General features: G+C 44.5%; 1 protein-coding gene across 2 annotated transcripts in view; it reads left to right on the top strand.

The window, feature by feature from the left end:
- Positions 1–19,449, top strand: part of LOC146798005 (mitogen-activated protein kinase kinase kinase kinase 5-like) — a 581,883-nt gene that overhangs the window by 284,228 nt on the left and 278,206 nt on the right. For both annotated transcript variants that reach the window (XM_085625240.1, XM_085625239.1), the window contains one exon: positions 13,873–13,945. In XM_085625240.1, coding sequence (XP_085481366.1) covers positions 13,873–13,945 — 73 coding nt within the window. The remainder of the gene's footprint in view (positions 1–13,872; positions 13,946–19,449) is intronic.

The raw sequence follows: 19,449 nt of genomic DNA, 5'->3' as shown, positions 1-19,449 counted from the left end.
CCTCTGCATCCTCTTTAGAATAGTCACAGTCCCAGGCATTACTTCAGCTTTCTGAGTGTGCAGTATACATACATCGTTAAAGTGACAGCAGCTAAAAAACAATATCTCAGGTCAAAGTGCACAGTGCATACACTATCTTTTGACAAAATCAATTAATGAATCTCTTCAGACCTAATAAGATTAGTTTCCCTATCCCGTCCAGTAACGCTGAGCTGCATTGTAATTAGCAGATTATTGAAATCTGGGGAATATCAAGAGCTATGGCAGTAGCCTGATTTCAGGAGGATATTCCTAAAGATGTTTTCTCAGATGTTATGCCCATTAAAGTGTTCTCTTTCCAATTTTGAATTTTTAACTTCTCTTTATTTTTATTTTTTTTATTTTTCTTTGCTGCTGTGTTCTGGACTTCACGTCAACATTTTGATTTTATTGTCAGCAATAACATCACTTAATTCGAAAAAAAAGAACATCTTAGGCCTCGATTAGTGGTGCTCAGGGTTGGATAATTATCGAACCCAATAAAAATGGCATTGAATTCAAACTTTTAATGTGTGCAGTAATTATCTCCGGTTCTTAGGTTTGCCTGAAAATAGGTCATAACTTGCAGAGTTCAGTCCTGCCTGCCAGTGGCGGCTGGTATCTACGGATGGGAGGGGGCACAGGCAAACAAAAGAACAAAGAAATAAAAATATTGGATCATGTCCGACGACGTCCTCCTCAGTCTGACCTCTTCTGCTGAGACTGCAGTGCAGGCCCCAGCAAACTCTTTCGACCAATCCTGGCCTGCTCACGCACTGTTAACCAGCATGTAAGCAGTGCCCTGAATGGTAGGAACAGCCTCCCCTGGCGCTCCGGAAATCACTGGATGCCTGCACTTGCTGTCAACCTAGCTGTCTTCAGACAGCTGAGTTGAGACATTTAAAGTGCACATGTGTGGCTGGCCATCTCAAGACAGCTGGCCAAAGAGACGCGCACGGTACGATAAAAAATAAAATGGCAATGAATTGCCATTTTATTTTTCATCTCTGGGGCTTTGGGGGGCACTTAAGATCGGCAACGCTCCTCCGCTCCAATTGAGGAGATGGCCCGGCTTTCTGCACCAAAATCTGCATGAGCCAGCATTCCCCAGTCATTTTCTCCTATAATTATATCAGTTGGTTTGATCTGCTAAACTTCACATAGGAGAAATCGCTGAGCAAAGTTGCCTTTGCTTGAAGTCATGTTTGTGAAGCTCATATTCTTAATGCAGTTCACAGGTTAGGATCGATGAAGTCCCAGAGATTTAAGCGAGCTGAAAGGGTACTAGTGTGATGAAGAAAAGGATTCAGTAGGGGGGTGTGGCTAACCGCCGAATATGGCGGATGCACAGTAAGCGAGCTCCGCGCCCGGACTGTTGAATTCTGGCTTTAATCCTACCAGATCGGTCGACATCAGCTACCCATATCCTACTGGGGCCCTATGGTGGGCCCAGAGACACAACAGCGATGAGTTTCGTGCAGAGGGCTGGCTGATCTGCTCAGAAGCGGAGAGGACCCGGGAGCTATGTGGTGGCCGCATGGGCCGTGACCAGAGCAGCGGAGCTGTGGGCTGAGGGCGGCATTGCCGGCGGACGGTGGTGCTGGCATATGAATACAAAATAGGGAGCCCCCTGCTACTCACCCCAGTAGCTGCCCTGGCTCTCTGAAGGACGCTGACCCTGGAACGTGTGGGCCTGTGGCCGGTCGTGACCCTGGGCCCGTGCTGCGCGAGCCCTGCTGATCTGCGCCGGACTGGAGGTGAACTGCGGAGGACCCCTTTCCTTGCCGCTCGAGCTGACTAATGCCTGGAGGTGAGCCGAGGCGGAGCAAGTGGTGTGCCTGTCCATGCTTAGAGAGCAGAGATGCGGCGAGCGTGGGGAGGCGGCCCACGCTGTGATGGCCCTTGGGAGCGCTGCCGGAGGTGGAGGGTGAGGCCTGCGGTGCCCGGACCGATTCAGGGAGGAGGCATGAGAACCTCTGGGTCCACTTTGTGAGGATCGTGGAGGCGTGCCTTGCGGGACAGAGCCGTCGGAACTGGGGATACCTGGAGTGCCTTCGGAGCCTAGCTACAACCTGGTGAGACTGAAACTTGGCCCAATCGCCCCCCTCCCCTTCACGTAGAACTACTGGGACCTATAAAAACATTTATGGGTGAGCACTTAAAGGCGGTCAAGGGATCCCCAAGCTGACTGTGCCGGTACCCGAGAGCTGCGACCCAAATTTGGTTTGGCTGGCACTGAATGGGTTGTAGGCCACTGTGGGCTGCGAGAGGCTGTTTAACCCACCATCACGGGCACGGTCCTGACAACTGCGCCGCTGTCTCCCTACGCGGGCTGGGCTCTGCTGGGGGCCCCTGAAATAAGGCGCTCACCGGGCACTGCACGTTGATTCGGGAAGGGGCTGGGCCGTGCTGGCAGGGATCAGCGAGACAACTAGCAACACAGGAGCTCTCACCATTCCGGACACATGAAGGACCGAGCTGAACCATCGACGGAGACAAGGGTGGGCGTGCCACGGAACCAGGCACTGCTGGCCGCCTGATGCACACTAGAGGAGACTTGTGGCATGGTCGCTGGAAGACCCGGTGTCCACGCTGAGGCCTGCTGCCGTACCCCAATGACAGGAGTGGGCTGTACGGTGGAACTGGCTTGCACGGACGCCAATAACTGCCCTGCAGGGCCTGCGGAGACTAACTCTGAGATGGCGAGTAGGCGCAGGTATGGAACGTATGCATTGCATGTGAGGTCCTGGGCCTGGGTTCAGTGCCGTTTCCAATACAAATACATGTGGCTACCGCCTCCCCTGCCTAGAGCCACCCCCCCATAGCGGGCGGCTCTATACTCGACCCACACAAGTAACAGACCCGGCTAGAAATCACAGCAGGAGTCATTCAGCGAAGTGGGCTGCAACTTTTCCAACAGGATAGCACAGGATACTCTACCAAAATGGGAAACCCCAAGGGCAAGGCACCAGACAATACCACCACTGACACCCAGCCAATGGAGGACAAAGACACTGCCACCAAAAATACGAACATATTCCACCTACTAATACAGCACCCCCACAGACAAATTAGACCTAATACTACAGGAGGTCCGGGACTTGAAAAAGGCAATCGCGCAGAAAATTGGCACCCTGACCTCCGGGCTCACTCTCCTCAAGGCAGACCATAACAAGCTTGCTGCCACTCTCAAAGATAAGAAAACTGCTATAGTGGAGCTACTACGACAGCATAAAGAGCATGGGGAGCAACTCGCACAACTGCAACAACAAGTAGCTGGACTGCAAGACAGGGTGGATGATGTGGAGGGACGGGCCCGCTGCAGTAATCTCCGAGTCATAGGTATGCCTGAACGCTGTGAGGGGCCAAATGCCACAGCTTTCATGGAACAATGGTTTAGGGACCGTGTAGCACCGGAGGAATTATCTGATTTTTTCTGTGTCGAGTGGGCGCATTGAATCCCCACTGGCAGGCCGACGGCTGGGGCCCCACCCCGCCCTATCATTGTTAAGATATTGAACTTCAGAGACAGGGATATGCTGCTGCAGAAAGCGAGGGAAATCCAATACGAAAATCAGAGAGTGTCCCTATACCCGGATTACACCATTCTGGTACAACGTAAACGCTCCCAACATCAAGATGTCAAAAAACAACTCAGGGCACTGAACCTCTAATACGCTCTGTTATTCATGGCCAGATTAAAAGTAATATAGGACCAAAAAACTCAGTTTTTTTAAACACCGGAGGAAGCGGAAGAATGGATAGAAATGATGTTTCCTCCAAATGGGTCTGACCCATCTTCACAGAGCATTGCTGCTTCTCCATGGCTGAGACAGACCCACCGGGCACGGCACCCGAGACTCAGCAATACATCCCAGGCTGTAAACCCCACACCGCAACAAGCGCTGAAGGACCAGACGGAGGCGCTGGCAACGGCCAGTAAGTTCAGGGAAGGCACGCATCGCATCTCGTCGGACTCCTCTGAAGACAACTCTGTCCACACTGACTCGGAGGGCAGTCTAGCATTATTCAGCAATATCATGCCTCAAACTGCTGAAAGCTTCTTGGAAAATGCTAACAGTGTTCTACGATGTAACATACGCTTGATAATGATGTAAATGTATGATCAACCCTTTTGGCCGCAACATAAAAGTTGCACTGATGTCCCGATCTTGCCAAAATTACCGTTATGCGTGGTCCGGGCCGCATTGAGCTCGCATATCTTTAACTCCACAAGGCAGACTGTTAGAATGCAAGCCCCTAACGCGAAAGCAACAACTACAATGTTAACTGTTAGCACTGTTATGCACATGGTTTGGACCAGCACAGTTCCAGTTGCTGGACCGAGTATTCAGGGTTATAGGTTAGGAGTTATGAAAGACTGGCCCACCCTCTATACTGCTGCACACGCCACCACTCCTATTACGCTAACTGCACACCCAGAGACGCCGCAAATAGTAAACACTTGCAAGATAGCTATAACATAATCACCTGGAACTTCCGGGGTCTGGGGTCCATCCATAAGAGGCACAGAATTCATGCACAACTAAATAGACGACGCACACACATAGCTTGCCTCCAAGAATCCCACCTTACAGCGGCTGAGGCAGCTAAACTGCACAAGAAATGGAGGGGACAGGTATTCTCCACGGCATACTCTGCATTTGCCAGAGGCGCAACCATATGGATCAAGAATGTGGTCCCTTTTAGACTGCTGGAACAGCGCGCAGATCCTTTGGAGAGATATATCCTGGTGCGAGGCACATTAGATGGAACACAAGTAGTATTGAGAAGTATGTACGTCCCCAATTTTGACCAGTCCAAATTTCTACTGAGCATTAACCCTGTATTGACGTCCTGGGCAGCGTACCCGTGGATATTGGATGGGGACTATAATGTGGTGTTGGACATCACAATTGACAGGTCGAACCCCCCTCTCCAAGGGGCTGGCTCTACCAGGCAAGCTGATGCATTGTGTAGGTGGGTTGAGAACTGGGCACTGGGGGATGTCTGGCATCTGAGAAACCCAAAAAGCATGGGGTACTCGTTTTACTAACACATGCACCAGCTGCATACTAGAATAGACAGGATCTTCTGTTCGGCACCCACCACCACCCAGGTCACACACACTACATATCTAGGTAAGACATTCTCGGACCACAACCCCTTGGAGATCACCCACGCCTGGGGTAGAATTCCTGCCCCGGTCCCTACCTGGAAGCTGTGGCCTCCAATGCTTGAGGATGCTGTCTTCCGTGACGCCATATCTACGGGCATTAATCATTATTTTGCGGAGAATTCCGGCACTGCCTCCATGCCCCAAGAGGAATGGGATGCATTTAAGATGGTAATAAGGGGGATAGCCATTAGTACTACAGCCGGGGCCAGGCAGGAAACACAAAACAGCATACAAGAGGTCGAAAATTCCATGAACGCATTAGAACAGGAAGTAGTAACGGATCCTACTAAGGGCACACATTTGCAGGAAATCCGGATAAAGCATGCAGAGCTCCTTGAAACACTATGGCACATAGATTACACTGCATATACACACACGAACACGCCGAAGCCGACAAGGCTGGTCCTCTTCTGGCACGCATACTAAGGGATGATCCCCCACATACCTCAATACACAAGATAACAATGATGTGTGGGGCCATTGTGGACACGCAACGAGAGATAAATGACGCTTTCTGCGAATACTACCAATCACTATACCAGTCCCCCCGCACCACTGGCAGATGATTCCCCCCATTTATTTCTCACGGATTTACCGTTCCCTAAACTTAACAAGGCGGCACAAGATGCTCTATCCGGACCCATCACGGGTGTGGAAATTAAGGAGGCCATCCGAGATCTCCCGCGGAACAAGGCCCCTGGCCTTGATGTCCTACCGGCCGAATTCTTCGTCACATTCTCTGATGCATTGGTACCACAGCTGGAGCTCTTATATAAGTTGGCAACAGACACTGGAATATTACCTCACACCACAATGCAGGCATTGGTGGTGTCCCTCCCCAAACCAGGCTGTACCGCAACAGACATTTCGGGATACAGACCCCTATCCCTACTCACAACAGAATACAAAATATTGGCCAAGGTGCTCTTGCGCCGGTTACTTCCTTACCTACATAAATTAATCCATCCTGACCATGCGGCTTCGTGCCGGTGCGGAGTACTTCGCTCAGTATCCGGAGGCTATACCATGTTATGACGTCAACCCCACCGGCCAACAGTAACGCAGAATGCATAATCCTAGATCTGAAACAGGCTTTTGACACTCTCAGGTGGGATTATATGACCCCGGTACTTGAAAAATTTGGAATTGCCCCAGATTATTTGAAATGGATCAAGATACTGTACTCATTCCCTACTGCGAGGGCCCGTACCAGTAAACACATTTCAGGGGAATACCCGAACGGCAGCGGCACCCGCCAGGGCTGCCCGTTGTCCCCCTTATTATTTGTGCTAGCCCTAGAGCCATTGGCCCTTAATCTATTGCTAATGGCAGCACAGAAGGGTATAAGACTGGAAAATGCCACGCACATGTTGTCTGCCTATGCAGACGACATTATACTATACGCCAATGACCTGACCAAAGAACTAACACCGATGCCGGGCATTTTTACTAACTTTGCACAACTCTCAGGACTCATAATCAACGAGAACAAATCATATGCCTTTTTCTTCCACCCGGGATCCACCCAGAAGCGATCCAATTTGAGCAGCACTCCTTAACAGTCGCTGTTCACACATTTAAATACTTGAGCATACAAATTTACAGATCCGCTCCGGAGCTTATAGACGGTAATCTAAATAAGTCTAAACAGGCACTCCGGTCACAGGTGACATTCTGGGCCTCACTACCGCTCTCTGTGATGGGCCGGGTGGCGATCTAAAAAATGGTGGTCCTATCCCACCTGCTATACTTCTTCACAAATTTACCAGTAGTGATCCCGACCCCCACACTCAAATCCCTAGACATGATGTTGACTGACTTGATATAGGGTAAAGGCCGCCGCAGGGTGGGGCTAGCTAAGCTACAAATGGACACGGACAAGGGTGGCCTGGGTGCCCCAGATTTCGCAATTTGCACGAAATAGATTACACAACATCTGCGATCGACTGAGTGGAATTGCACACACTATTACTGCCATGTACTGCTATACCCCCCAACGCCCCGACACTTCTTCGCACAGCGCTCGCGTACTGGAAAAAAAACCTCCATTACATGCGTCTCTGTCCTCCGTACTCTGACGACACACCGCTCCTGGGCATCCCTACACCTACTGGTCTACTCACCAAGTAGAGACTTCTTGCTTGGTCAGAGAGTGGTGTCACTACAGTCTGCGCCCTGTTCAATGAGGGCACCCTTATGGACCATGGGAATTTTACCAGACACTAAGGGGTTACTGAAAGACTATACCTCAGGCATGCCGCGATTGTTCAATGCGTTAAAAAACACTGAGCCCCACTTAGAGAAGCACCTGCGCGACACGAGCTGGTCCATATGACCTATCTAATGGGAGAGGGACGCCATCTTACTAAATGGCTGTACAAAGGCATTAAAATGCACACCGGCATCCCCCTAATGGACTTACGTAACAAATGGTCCGTGGACCTCGACAAAGAGCTGTCAGACAAGGAATGGTGCATGATTTTAGAATATCCCCAAAAAATACCTGGGAACGCAAAATTTAAGTTCATTCAGTATATGGTGCTCCATAGGTCATATCTCACCCCACATCGACTGCAGCACATGTTTCCGAACACGCAACACCACTGTCCCAGGTGCAAGCTAGAGGAGGCAGACCTGCTTCACATGCTGTGGCTGTGCCCAGTGATATTCCATTACTGGTCAGAAGTGATTAGGCTGATTGCTTCTGCAACTGGGAATCCCGTGCTGCACACAGCAGGTACTGCCTACTAGGACTGACCCGACAACTCAAGGCGCAGAAAGTGACACTTTGCTTTACAGACCTAACCCTATTCATAGCCAAACGATCTCTCACAATGTGGTGGAAGTCAGCTCAACCCCCAACACTCTATGGGTGGCATGGGGAGGTGGTGTGATGGGGAAGAGCAGAAAGTGCAGCAATTAGGAGGGAGGAAGCCCGCCGGTTACGCAAAAAGGTGATCTCTATGGACTGGGTTATAATATTGGAAGCCTTTAAGACACTGGATCCAGCGCCGGTCTCCGTAGTACAGAACTAGTAGTACTTACCAATAGCGCAGGCCCTTCCAATTACGCAGGGGAACCCTAAATGCAGTCCTGGGACAGTATAACACCAAGATTACACATTTAAACAGAGTACTGATATGCTGTGAGCAAGTGGCGGGATTTTTCTGAAAACCTGTCAAGCTAAGGATAGGGTCAGACGAGTTTAGGGAAGGGAGGGAGGGTTGGGTTACGTTACGTTAACTGTTGTAACTTGATAATGATATCATTAGGTTTCACATATTTTTGATATGTCGTAATAATTGGACTATGTGACAAAGATGGTCTAATATACTGTTACAAAGAAAGGACTTATGTGATTTCATAATGTCGCAATATATGCATAGAGGTACGGCCTGTAGCTCAAGACTTCCGTATCCTAATTACACCAAACAATTTGATGTATCTAGTATAAAACTCTGCTCTCACATGGATGTAAACTCAAAAAACTTCTAATAAAATATGTTTAAAAATGCAGACGACATTATACTATATGCCAGTGACCTGACCAAAGAACTAACACAGATGCCGGGCATTTTTACTAACTTTGCACAACTCTCAGGACTCATAATCAACGAGAACAAATCATATGCCTTTTTCTTCCACCCGGGATCCACCCAGAAGCGATCCAATTTGGGCAGCACTCCTTAACAGTCGCTGTTCACACATTTAAATACTTGAGCATACAAATTTACAGATCCGCTCTGGACCTTATAGACGGTAATCTAAATAAGTCTAAACAGGCACATGAAGCATGACAGGGAATTGAATGCACCTGCTGATTCCTCTCTGTTTGGTCCTTTCAGGGGCTCACTATGCCCTTGAAATGATCACTACTGAAGATTTATTTTTTGCAAATTGCTTTATTATCTCTCTGCATAGAAAGGTAGATAACGCTAAAAGCACAGCCGAGGGTTAGTGAAGATGATATAAGGGTCAGACAGGTCTACAGGGCAATCAGGCAGTGCCCAATGAGCAGGCCTCACAGTACAGTTTGTGGGCCAGTTTGGGGGCTTTTTGTGGGCCTGTTTTAGGGTCATCTGGGTCGTTTTTGGCTGTTGATTTCCCTGATCATAAAACAGATATTGTCTGCAGCACAATCAAATCCATGCAGTCTCCCATAATGTCCCATACACTTATACCCCAAGTCTTTGCAAGTTCAGAACTGCCCCAATTTGCACACATGAGCCACTTTTTAAGGTATTTAATTCTCTAATGAGGGTCACTATTATTTTTGGGCCCAAGCCTATTTTCTGTCCCAGTCGACCTTGGATGATTTCTGACAAAGTACCCATATATTTGACTGAGCTGCATAGTATGCATAGTATGCCGTACGTCAGAAGCTCATCATGATTATCATGAAGATTCATTTGAGCATGTGTAATGTTTTTAATTCATGAGGTCTTTTATGTGTTTATTTTTGAGGTATAGTTAACATGTAGGAGTTCATTTATCTGGTGGCTAGACCGGTTCACTGATAGAATTTCAATGTTAAAAATATTGAAAAAAATATATAGACTACAAAAATATTGACTCCCATACCTACACAGGTAAGTACAAAAAGATTGAATCAAAAATATCGATGTTAAAAAAATAGATGTAAAAAATATCGACTTAAAAATATATCAAATGAAATAACATATGTTAAATATTAATATTAATGTTGACAAAATAAATTAAATGTAATATACATTTTTACAAAATGTTGCAAATAAACTTAATTTAAAATAATAAACACTCATACATAATAATTTATCCATATATATATATTTATGTTTAACATAATTAAGAAACTATTATCTTTAATTTATTTTAATTTATTTTAAAACTTTAAAATTATAAAATTATATAAAAATGAAATATATATATAAATAATTTAAAATATAAAAAACAAAAATCTAGAATACATTAAAGCATTAAATTATGAAAAAATACTTAAACATAAATTGCCCAATACAATCAGTGCAACAGTAGGAAAAGTGTTGGATAGCAAAATAATTAAATGTACTATTCCAACTCCAGTGAGTCCAACAGTAGGGAAAGTGTTGGATAACAGAGGGGTCAAAATTACTATTCCCACTCCAGCGAGTGCAACAGCAGGGATAGTGTTGGATAGCGGAGGGGTAAAAATTGCTATTCCCACTCCAGTAAGAGCAACATTAGGGAAAGTGTTGGATAACCGAGGGGTAAAAATTACTATTCCCACTCCACTGAGTGCAACAGTAGAATAAGTGTTGGATAGTGGAGAGATAAAAATTACTATTCCCACTCCAGTGAGTGCAACAATAGGGAAAGGGTTGGATAGCGGAGGGGTAAAACTTACTATTTCCACTCCAATAAGAGCAACATTAGGGAAAGTGTGGAATAGCGGAGGGACAAGAATTACTATTCCCACGCCAAGGAGTGCAACAGTAGGGAAAATGTTGGATAGCGGAGGGGTAAAAAAATGTATTCCTACTCCAGTGAGTGCAACAGTAGGGAAGGTGTTGGACAGCGGAGATGTAAAAATTACTATTCCCACTCCAGTTAGTTCAACAGTGGAGAAAGTGTTGGATAGCGGAGGGGTAAAAATGACTATTCCCACTATAGTGAGTGCAACAGTACAGAAAGTGTTAAATAGCGGAGGGGTAACATTTACTAGTCCCACTCCAGTAAGAGCAACAGTAGGATAGGTGTTGGATAGCGGAGAGGTAAAAAGTACTATTCCCACTCCAGTGAGAGCAACAGTAGGGAAAGTGCTGGATAGCGGAGGGCAAAAATTACTATTCCAACTCCAGTGAGTGCAACAGTAGGGAAAGTGTTGGATAGCGGAGGTGTACAATTTACTATTCCAACTCCAGTGAGAGCAACAGTAGGGAAAGTGTTGGATAGCGGAGGGGTAAAAATTACTATTTCCACTCTAGAGAGTGCAACAGTAGGGAAAGTGTTGGATAGCAGAGAGGTAAAAATTACTATTCCAATTCCAGTGAGTGCAACAGTAGGGAAAGTGCAGGATAGTGGAGAGATAAAAATTACTATTTCAACTCCAGTGAGTGCAACAGTAAGGAAAGTGCTGGATAGCGGAGGAGTAAAATTACTATTCCCACTCCAGTGAATGCAACAGTAGGTAAAGTGTTGGATAGCGGAGAAAAAGAAATACCATTCCCACTCAAACACTTAGAAAAAATATATTTAATAAAAATAAACAAATAAAAATGAATAAACAAAATTAAAAAAAATACAAATAAAATATATTAAACATATAAAAAGAACACATATTAGAATACTAATTACATATAACAGAAACCTACAAATATTATATAAAAATAAAATAATAAATACATTTACAAAAAAGTTTTCTTTTAAACCGCACCAATAACTTAACACTTCAACATTAAGGTGCCAATTCTGATCCGGGTTGGAAAGCACTCCGACCGAGCCGGATCCGGAGTGTTTTCCGATGAGCCGGAGGCCTGCAGTCCGACCCAGTGAGTACGATGCGGCCGTATGCTGCCGGACTCGGTTCGGTCGGACTCCCATAAAAGTCAATGGGAGCCGGTCGTATGACGCGTACATGGGCTCCCATTGACTGAATGGGTACGTCGCGGAGAAGTGCGACCCCTACAGTGGGTACGCATCGGTGCCATCTGCACTGTACATGCCTGTATTGGGGAGACCCATAGGTCTCCCCCTGTGTCCGAGTCATAGGGCTGCGGGTGTCAGGGGGTCCGACGCGGACCCCAAGGGCAACCACCCGGACGTTTTGTGAGCCGGACACTCCGGCTAGGACAGGCTGTCCGACACGTGCATCGTACTGGCTCGGTTGTAAATCGCATCCATTGCACGTCATGGTTAGCTTCCGACCGAGAAGTACGGAGCGGTTTGGACCTGGAAACGACTCGGTCAGTGAATTTCACGTAGCTCGCATCGTACTTGCTCGCTCGTACAGCTGTACGAGTCGGCCGGAAAACACTACTACGTCTCATAGTTTTTCGGGCCGGATCACGTTTGGTGCCCTTCCGACCCAGATCAGAATTGGCCCGAATGTATTTACATAATTAACGTAATTAATAATTAATTAAAAGAATATTATTATTAAAAAACTAATAAACATTCATTGACTACACGCACTTTAACACTATAATAGCCACAACACACACCTAACTTCAACTATAAAATAATAAAAACTTATTTTAAAATTAAAAACTATTGCTATTAACAACTAATAATTAAATAATTAAAATATATTTAGGACTTACCCTTTACTCCTTTAAAAGTAAAAATATCACACAAGAAAATAAACAATTACTCAAAATAAATATAAAAAAATTAACATTAATCAACAACTATATATAATTAATTATACACTAATTACATCCCACCCTTTACTCCTATAAAAACCACAACACACACCGAAAATTAATTACACAATTACCTTAATTAATTACCATTTAATTTATTAAAATTAATTAACAACCAATTATTAATTCATCAATTAAAAATAAATTCCTTCCTACCCTTTACACATATAAACACCACAACACTCACCTAAAATTAATTAGACAATTACCAAAATGAATAACCAATTAATTCATTAAAAATAATCAACAACCAATTATTAATTAATTAATTAAATATGAATTACTTCCCACCCTTTACACCTATAAACACCACAACATACACCTACAATTAGTTACACACTTACCATAATTAATTATCAATTAATTAATTAAAATTAATTAATAACCAATTATTAATTAATTATAATAAATTACTTTACACATGTAACACTATAACATCTCAATTAAACAAATATTAATAAATGAATGTAATAAAAAATATATATAATTAAATTACTTCCCACCCTATTCCCCTGCAAACCCACAACCCCCTACCGAACTAAAAACATAAAATTCGAATGAAAAAAAATCATAAATTTAATATAATTAAATTACTTCCCACCCTATTCCCCTATAATCCCACAACCCGCTACGGAACTAAAAACACAAAATTCTACTTTAAAAAAAATCATACATTTTATATAATTAAATTACTTCCCACCCTATTCCCCTATAAACCCACAACCTGCTATGGAACTAAAAGAGCAAAATTCAAATCTATTTTTTTTCAATAACTACTAAAAATGTAACACATATATTAAAAATACAAACAATTCTTGTACAAAAAAACATACATCACATACATATAAAATATATACTAAAATACATAACAATTATTAAAAAACCATATTTTCAACAACTATACTTTTGAAAATATTAAACACTTATTTTAAAAATCGTTATTACTTACCTTAAGTCGATATTCTTGACCACAATAGTATTGCTGTTGATATTTCTTTCCCACAATATTAATGACTTGATATTTGTGCAACTCAATATTTTGTACTCGATATTCTGTCTCTGCACCGGCTAGACCATCGCGGGGAGGGCTGCGCACTATAATTAGATACCACCATTTTCTGTGTCTGATCTCTGTGCCTACAGTGCATCCACCAATTCAGCTTGCTTTGTTAAATAATGTTTTTATGTTGTTTTGTTTTTTTCTACAATCCGAAAAAACGATTTTGAACTTGACTGATTTACTTAAGACTGCTGAATATCTTTTAACAATACATATGTTTTCATCCTTTCCACCAGCTGATTTCGGAATCTCTGCTCAAATCACTGCCACCTTAGCCAAGAGAATGTCTTTCATCGGGACCCCATATTGGTAAAGCAGACATAAAAAGTGGGAGTGGGCAAGGCGTTATGCTAGCATGTTTATTTTCTGCTAAATAAAGGCACATGTGCACAGAGAGCAAAGAGAGAGAGAAAGAGTTAAAGTAAGAGAAAGAGAGAGCTGGGGTGCATGTGTGTGTGTGTGTGAGTGCACCTCTGTTTCTTCTGTCTGTTTATATGCATATGCGTGTATCTCCATGTATCTGTGCCTACCCACTTCTCAATGCTTCTTTCTTTTATATGTACCTGCTAGCAGTGGTTCTTTGTATCTGAACACCTCCCTTGTCTCTATACATGTTTACATTTCCCCTAGTCTCTGCACGCAAATCAAACACAAAAGCACACATAGAAATGGCACACTTTCCTGTTGTACTTTCAACCAGAAGCAGCCCATGCTGGTAAGAATGGAAAGGCGGTTGGGCTGGCTTGGGTGGGAATTCAACAGACGACGAACAGAGAAAATTAATTATTTATTTCGCTTTCCCTCGTCGTCTCTCGAATCCGCCCCACCTGGCCCCATCACTCTTACTATTTATAGGACATTACATTGCGAAAAATAAAGTAATTGATCTCCTTACTTGGACTTAAATGCTTTCTTCTACCTGCAGTAAACTTATGGGCCTGATTCAGAAACTGCATTTTGTAGTACTTAAAATGATACTGCAGTAGCACTACTCATGACGACAACACACTAACCTACGTGTGGAGACCTTCGCCACTCCTATCTTTTCTCTGTGGAGATCTCAAGGCAGTGTTGTGATTGTAAGAGTTGCATTCCATGGCATACCTAAGGAGATTATTTCATTATTTGCTATTGAGCACTCCATGGGACTGCATGTGTTTCCCTGCTATCTCCCTATGAATTTGGAACTTTTAATCAACCATTAAACAAGGAACCTACTTAAGGGAGAATAATGTGACTCACCTTGTTGGACTACAATTACCATCATGCCAGTGAGCAGAAGCCACGCCCACTTAGGGCGGTTCAATTCAATAAATAACAATTTGAATGCAAAGGTGAGCTGTCCGTGTTTGAATGGAAGAGCCCATGAGGAAGAGGCGTATTGGCCTCGAAACGCGTCGGGTATGGGAGTGAAAGCTTGAGAAGCAGGCAGGTGAACCTTTGAGAGGCCAACAGTCCGGATGGGCGGAACATCGTCGTGTGCCCTCTCGGAGTTCAAGGGCGATTTGTGGAGAAATATATATATATATATATATATCCAATTCAGACCACCCCATGCGGAAGAGATCAGAGGACACCACGGGGACTTTTCGGAAGGTTCTCTTTATTAGGAGAGTGCAGGGCATAATGCATTTCGGCGTTTAGGTGTGCCTTCTTCAGACGCCCTTCACAAGACAAGGATTACACTTTCACCTCCCTTTTGTGCTGCTAAGGTCCTCCCCCTGGGCGGGAAGTCAGGTGGCTCCTCCGGATTACTTGCAGCTCCCGTCAGGTGAGTAGAGACTACAGCCCCCATCATGCACCAAAGTGGAAAGTATCCTTGGCTGAGTCCATGCTCAGTGAGCACTCTAATACCTGGCAAAAGGGTTTTTTTCTTGAAGAAAGTGAATCCACACTGAGTCACACCAAGTCCTCCTTGGTTCCCCAACGTTGTGCCTATTACACCAGAGTCTGACCGGGCCTCACAACGCGGATATAATAATCCTGCTGACACGTGAAGTCACGCACTGCTCCTGGCAGAGGCCGCATATCCGAACTGGTTGCTGAGGCGGGTCTGCGTGATCCGATACCTCGGAAGAAGAAAGTGTTTCCACTGATGCCAGCAATACGCAGTCCTCTTTAAGAACGGGTCCTCTTATACGTGCTGCCAGCAAGCACATCAAAATATCCAATTCAGACCACCCCATGCGGAAGAGATCAGAGGACACAGCGGGGTCTTTTCAGAAGGTTCTCTTTATTAGGAGAGTGCAGGGCATAATGCATTTCGGCGTTTAGGTGTGCCTTCTTCAGACACCATTCACAAGACAAGGATTACACTTTCACCTCCCTTTTGTGCTGCTAAGGTCCTCCCCCTGGGCGGGAAGTCAGGTGGCTCCTCCGGATTACTTGCAGCTCCCGTCAGGTGAGTAGAGACTACAGCCCCCATCATGCACCAAAGTGGAAAGTATCCTTGGCTGAGTCCATGCTCAGTGAGCACTCTAATACCTGGCAAAAGGGTTTTTTTCTTGAAGAAAGTGAATCCACACTGAGTCACACCAAGTCCTCCTTGGTTCCCCAACGTTCTGCCTATTACACCAGAGTCTGACCGGGCCTCACAACGTGGATATAATAATCCTGCTGATACGTGAAGTCACGCACTGCTCCTGGCAGACGCCGCATATCCGAACTGGTTGCTGAGGCGGGTCTGCGTGATCCGATACCTCGGAAGAAGAAAGTGTTTCCACTGATGCCAGCAATACGCAGTCCTCTTTAAGAACGGGTCCTCTTATACGTGCTGCCAGCAAGCACATCAAAATATCCAATTCAGACCACCCCATGCGGAAGAGATCAGAGGACACAGCGGGGTCTTTTCAGAAGGTTCTCTTTATTAGGAGAGTGCAGGGCATAATACATTTCGGCGTTTAGGTGTGCCTTCTTCAGACACCATTCACAAGACAAGGATTACACTTTCACCTCCCTTTTGTGCTGCTAAGGTCCTCCCCCTGGACCGGAAGTCAGGTGGCTCCTCCGGATTACTTGCAGCTGCCGTCAGGTGAGTAGAGACTACATCCCCATCATGCACCGCAGTGGAAAGTATCCTTAGCGGAGTCCATCGCTCAGTGAGCACTGTAATACCTGGCAAAAGGTTTTTTTTCTTGAAGAAAGGTAATCCACACTGAGTCACACCGAGTCTTCCTTGGGTCCCCAACGTTCTGCCTCTTACACCAGAGTCTGACCGGGCCACACAACGCGGATATAATAATCCTGCTGATACGTGAAGTCATGCACTGCTCCTGGCAGAGGCCACATGTCCGAACTGGTTGCTGAGGCGGGTCTGCGTGATCAGATACCTCGGAAGAAGAAAGTGTTTTCACTGATGCCAGCAATACGCAGTCCTCTTTAAGAATGGGTCCTCTTATACGTGCTGCCAGCAAGCACGTCAATATAGCCAATTCAAACCACCCCATGCGGAAGAGATCAGAGGACACAGCGGGTACTTTTCGGAAGGTTCTCTTTATTAGGAGAGTGCAGGGCATAATGCATTTCGGCGTTTAGGTGTGCCTTCTTCAGGCGCCCTTCACATGACAAGGATTACACTTTCACCTCCCTTTTGAGCTGCTAAGGTCCTCCCCCTGGGCGGGAAGTCAGGTGGCTCCTCCGGATTACTTGCAGCTGCAGTCAGGTGAGTAGAGACTACAGCCCCCATCATGCACCACAGTGGAAAGTATCCTTGGCGGAGTCCATGCTCAGTGAGCACTGTAATACCTGGCAAAAGGGTTTTTTTCTTGAAGAAAGTGAATCCACACTAAGTCACACTGAGTCCTCCTTGGGACCCCAATGTTCTGCCTCTTACACTAGAGTCTGACCGGGCCACACAACGCGGATATAATAATCCTGCTGATACGTGAAGTCATGCACTGCTCCTGGCAGAGGCCGCATGTCCGAACTGGTATACATATATATATGTGTGTGTGTGCAGAAGTTAGAGAGAGTAAATGTAACTCCCACTTCAAATAAATGCACTTTTCCCCAGCGTAGGATAGGAACTCTGCCCTAAATCCCCCCACCCGCCGTTGTATACACTTTCCCCACTGTTTCCAGTTAGAACAGTAAATCTAATTACTCCAAATATGTCTTCAATGTTATTCATCTGGAGCAGAATAATGCACTTGACCTCCCAAATAAATACACTTTTCCCACTGTTAGTAGGACAGGATTAGAATAAATATGATGCTGCTGCTTTTGTTCACAAGGCACTAGAACTGGCAGTGTGGTGAGGACTATTTCATATGAGGACTGATTTGGATGCAGTTAGTCCCAGCCAATATTAGCAGGTATGGGCTAAAATGATGCATTCTTTTGTGGTCCAGAGTAATTACCAGTGAATTAGATCATTTCAAGTATTCCACCCATCACTTTCTGTGTTAACTGCTTCACCAAATACCACAGAGTAGAAGAACTAGAATTAAGTGTCTCTGATCTGGTTTTTCAATTAGTTGAAACCTTTTCACAAGAAAGCCATGGAAGCCCAGAAAGAAATTGCATGTTGAAGTCCAATTTTGAGGACCTAAGACTCACATCTAGGACAGAAGACACCCATTACATGTTATTATTAACAATACTAATAATACTAACAATAATACTAACAATAATAATAATACTAACAATAATAATAATAATAATTCTCATTATTATTAACAATACTACTAATAATAATAATAATTATTATTATTAATACCAATAACAACAATAATAATAATAATTATTATTATTATCAGTATTATTATTAGTATTATTAACAATACGAATAATACTACTACTACCACTACTACTACTACTACTACTAATAATAATAATAATAATAACAATAAATTGTTATTATTATTACTGTTATTATTATTAATAATAATATTTAGGTTTGGTGCAGTTTCCATTACTGCCCACAAGGTGGTGGCATTTCCATATATTATGAATAAAGGGTGTTGTGTAATAAGGAGCTGCTCTAGTACAGTGTCCTTCAATTGGTAGAGTTAATGCTAAATGTAGCGCATAGTCCATGTGTAATTTCCTCCTTGAACTCTCCCAATAGGCAGTAATCTTACATGCTTATTGGTGTGTATACTGGTGTCTGTGAAAGTCTTTGTTTTTCCTGTGTACATTTCCCTTTGTTTGGTTTTGCTAATTCTTCCTACATGATTACACTTGTACCTACGACTGAAGTGTTAAATATCTGTCTTGTGAGGGACGTGTACCCTAAGGGGTCCCGCTACATAGATTACTCATGACACAGCCTCACTTTTTCCCTGTTCTCAGTAAATTAGCTACTGCAATTTCATGAAAGCTGTGTTCAGATTGTCTGTGGAGGAGACTGTGGGGAAGGATATGTCACTATGCACTGCTAAAGTATGTGTGTGTGCGTGTGTGTGAGTGGGCATGTTTAACACAGACTGGGGGAGCTGACCGCTCCTCACATTGTTGGTCTACCCTGACAAAGCCACACAAGCAGTATCTCTGTGACAACCATCACATTTCGGAGGTCAGTACCTTTAGTGTGTTTAGGTACATTCAAGCGATTGCGTCAAAAAACTAAGGTGCCTATTTCTCAAATAGTGGCGCCTCTAAAAAAGGGTAGGAATACAGGCCATTCCTGACATTTCCCCCCGCGCTGGCGCACAATGGGCCACCTAGTGCCAACGCAGGCACCTTTGCACCATATTGGAAGGGGCCTGCGTTGAATGCAGGATTGTGTTTGTGCAGGAAGGGGCATCTTCCTGTACAAAAACAATCCTGAGAGGCATTAGCCTCTTTCCATGTGTGCTGGAGAATGCAGCACA

This window comes from Triturus cristatus, chromosome 9, assembly GCF_964204655.1.
Source record: "Triturus cristatus chromosome 9, aTriCri1.1, whole genome shotgun sequence".
Classification (NCBI taxonomy): domain Eukaryota; kingdom Metazoa; phylum Chordata; class Amphibia; order Caudata; family Salamandridae; genus Triturus; species Triturus cristatus.
Note: the sequence above shows the minus strand (reverse complement) of the source record. Positions and strands in the feature narration are given on the sequence as shown.